The 2,582-nt window shown below is 43.9% G+C and overlaps 1 protein-coding gene across 1 annotated transcript; it reads right to left on the bottom strand.

Moving 5' to 3' along the window:
* Window positions 1-631: 631 nt before the first annotated feature.
* Window positions 632-1,453, bottom strand: LOC147115903 (uncharacterized). Its single transcript, XM_085990551.1, has 2 exons — window positions 1,189-1,453; window positions 632-834 (listed from the first exon to the last, which is right to left on the bottom strand). The coding sequence occupies exons 1-2, from the start codon at window positions 1,331-1,333 to the stop codon at window positions 665-667; spliced, it is 315 nt and encodes a 104-aa protein (XP_085846677.1). The 5' UTR covers window positions 1,334-1,453; the 3' UTR covers window positions 632-664.
* Between the last annotated feature and the right edge of the window lie 1,129 nt (window positions 1,454-2,582).

Raw genomic sequence — 2,582 nt, 5'->3', positions numbered from 1 at the left:
AATGACTTGTAAATAAATCTACTCAACTATTTTCTAGTTAGATTGGGGTACTGTAGTCGGTTCCTTAATAAAGTTAAAAAAAAATTATTCAAAACCTTTCAAAATGTACCTATTAGTGCCCTTGCAACCAAAAGTTCCAGCTTAATTTTTGGAGCCTCCTCGAAGGCCTGCAAATGAGCGCAATTAGCGGAAACTCCCAATGGTGATTAATTCACCCCGGGGGGGGCGTGGCCAGTTTTGTGGGCGGGGCCTGCTTCTAGCGCGATGTTTTTAAAACTAGCGCAAAAGATCGCGGAAATACGATTTGCGCTTAATGCAATTTCCGCTTAACATTCCGCAAACTTTTGCGCTGATATTGGGGGAATTGAGCCGAAAAAACCACCGCAATCGAGCGGAAACTCCAGACCGAGGTGTTTTAATGATTACAGTCATAATTATCCACCTCAATATCCATTCATTTCACCTGCTCCTGCACAACCAAGTTATTGAGGACATTAATTATAATTCCACATGGTCCTATTGTAAAGCAACCCTGTAAGTGTCCCACGTCACTGTATGATCTTTTAATTATAATACTTATTAGTAATGATGTAGGAAAATAAAGTTATTGCCCAGGAACATATTGTGCAAAATTTACTTTAATGTTTGCTTTTATCCGTAAAATTTAGAACAATGCACATTGGGGTTTAGGTTTAGGTTTAGGTTCAGGTACAGGTTCCCCTCCTCCAGGCAGATGTATTATTGTGGATTTATCCCTGAGCTGGCAATCAGAGAATTTCTTTTCATCTTCCAGTAGCTTGTTGGCAAAAAGTAGGCGCAGATCCTCTGCGCTGGCTAAAACAGAAAAAAGAGAGAAACTGAGAAAAAAACAAGCCTAAACAGAACCGCAAACGCATCCTAAATACCATCATTAATAACTCTTCTGATTTTAGGATTAAATACATTTAGACCCAGCATCACCTCCAGAAAGCTGAATTCCAAAGTTAGGGTTAAACCCTATTGATTTCAATATCAGCATAATGCAGTTCTGCTGTGATACACACAGCCACTCTCCCATTAGGTGTACAGAACATCTGGGGGGCAATTTTCAACTTCCATCACCTGCCGGAGCGGATTGCCCACCCGATTTTCATCAGATTAATTTCAGAAGGCCATTCCTTAGTCATATGGCACTTGTTACCCACGTACCTGAAAATCCTACAATCTTCTCAGTCAATTTCTCCTTGAACTTCAGGATATTCATCTCATTGAATTCTGTCTCTGACTGTGAAACATCAACAGTAATTTTTTCCCCTTTCATCCACACCACAATCACTTTGTAGCTTTCCCCCATTGCACCGTCTCAGCGACTTTGCAAGCTGCTGTCTCTCCTCGGTAGTTCTCGAAGTCTATGGTAAACAAGCTGGTTTCAGTATCACTCTTAGTTTCAGGCACTTTGATGGAACTGCAGCATTGAGCAATCTATTTGCTACGTGATTGTAAACAACTTCCTTAAATGGCTCCAACCAAATGTTATTAATAATTTAGGAAGTGCTTTAATACGGCGCAATATCGGTAATAAAGAAATAACTGCGCACTTTGGAATAATCATCTTCTGTAATTTCCTGCAAATGATGTGGCCGTGCTCCAGACATTCTGGCCTTGGTTTTTGTCCATTTTACTGCCCGATTTTGGACCATTTCAGTGGGGCTGGAAGTGGAAAACACTGCATCTAGGGGTGCAGCTGTAGCCAAAAGAAAGTCTTCATATATAACGTCAATTTAAACATTTAATTGAGAATGAACTGTGTCCCTTTCTACTCTTTTGTTTCCCTTCTTGCCTACAATTATGCTATTTCACTCCTGATCTACTTTGCACCCTCATTGACAGGCTGGTGCTTTCCTCTCAAGTCTTTGGGGGAAAAATTCAGTATCGACCATTTTGGGGCACTAACTTTAGCGGCCAGCACTAATTAGTGCGGCGACCGCGAAATTGAGTTTTAGTGCCCCAAGAAGGAAGTGGAGCGCTGCACACTTCTCTTAGGGCGCTAACGTCGGAGTGCGGGGCGCTACCTTCAGAGCGCTAAACAAGTTCCGGCGCTGTCAATTAGAAAATCGTCAGGGGGGAGGTTTAATCATGCTGCACAGCCTCACTCTGATCATTGCTGCTTGTGAACTGGGCCTGCAAGGAGCTGCAAACCTTCACTCAAAGAAGTCATGGATGATCAGAGGCCCAGAGGGAGAGAGAGCCAGTTCAGCGACCATGCTTTGGAGGCTCTGGTCACACCCGTGGAACGCCGACGGGCAGTGCTCTGGCAGGAGGTCTTTGCCACAGGCCTTTAGAAGGATGTGGATGGAGGTCGCCCAGGACGTGTCGGCCAGAAGTGTGATCCACAGGACTCTCACCCAGTGCCAGAAGAAAATCAACGGCCTCACTCGGGTAGTCAGGGTGAGGACATCCTTCAAAAACCTCTACATCCCACCATCTCAACCTCACTCTGTACACACAGTGTATAAACCGCCACATCCCCAACACTCACCCAACAACTATGCCCACCTACTAAAAGTCACATCCACATCTCACGCCTTGCATACATTAATAGC

The sequence above is a fragment of the Somniosus microcephalus genome, chromosome 6, assembly GCF_052327205.1.
Source record: "Somniosus microcephalus isolate GS21.2 chromosome 6, FLI_Smic_1.0, whole genome shotgun sequence".
Classification (NCBI taxonomy): domain Eukaryota; kingdom Metazoa; phylum Chordata; class Chondrichthyes; order Squaliformes; family Somniosidae; genus Somniosus; species Somniosus microcephalus.
Note: the sequence above shows the minus strand (reverse complement) of the source record. Positions and strands in the feature narration are given on the sequence as shown.

What these genes read in the sequence shown, in the direction of transcription:
- LOC147115903 (XM_085990551.1), bottom strand. Translation starts at nt 1,333, where the DNA reads ATGGGGGAAAGCTACAAAGTGATTGTGGTGTGGATGAAAGGGGAAAAA. An exon ending in GAAGATTGTAGGATTTTCAG is followed by an intron (nt 835 to 1,188) that starts GTACGTGGGTAA and finishes TTTCTGTTTTAG; the next exon opens with CCAGCGCAGAGGATCTGCGC.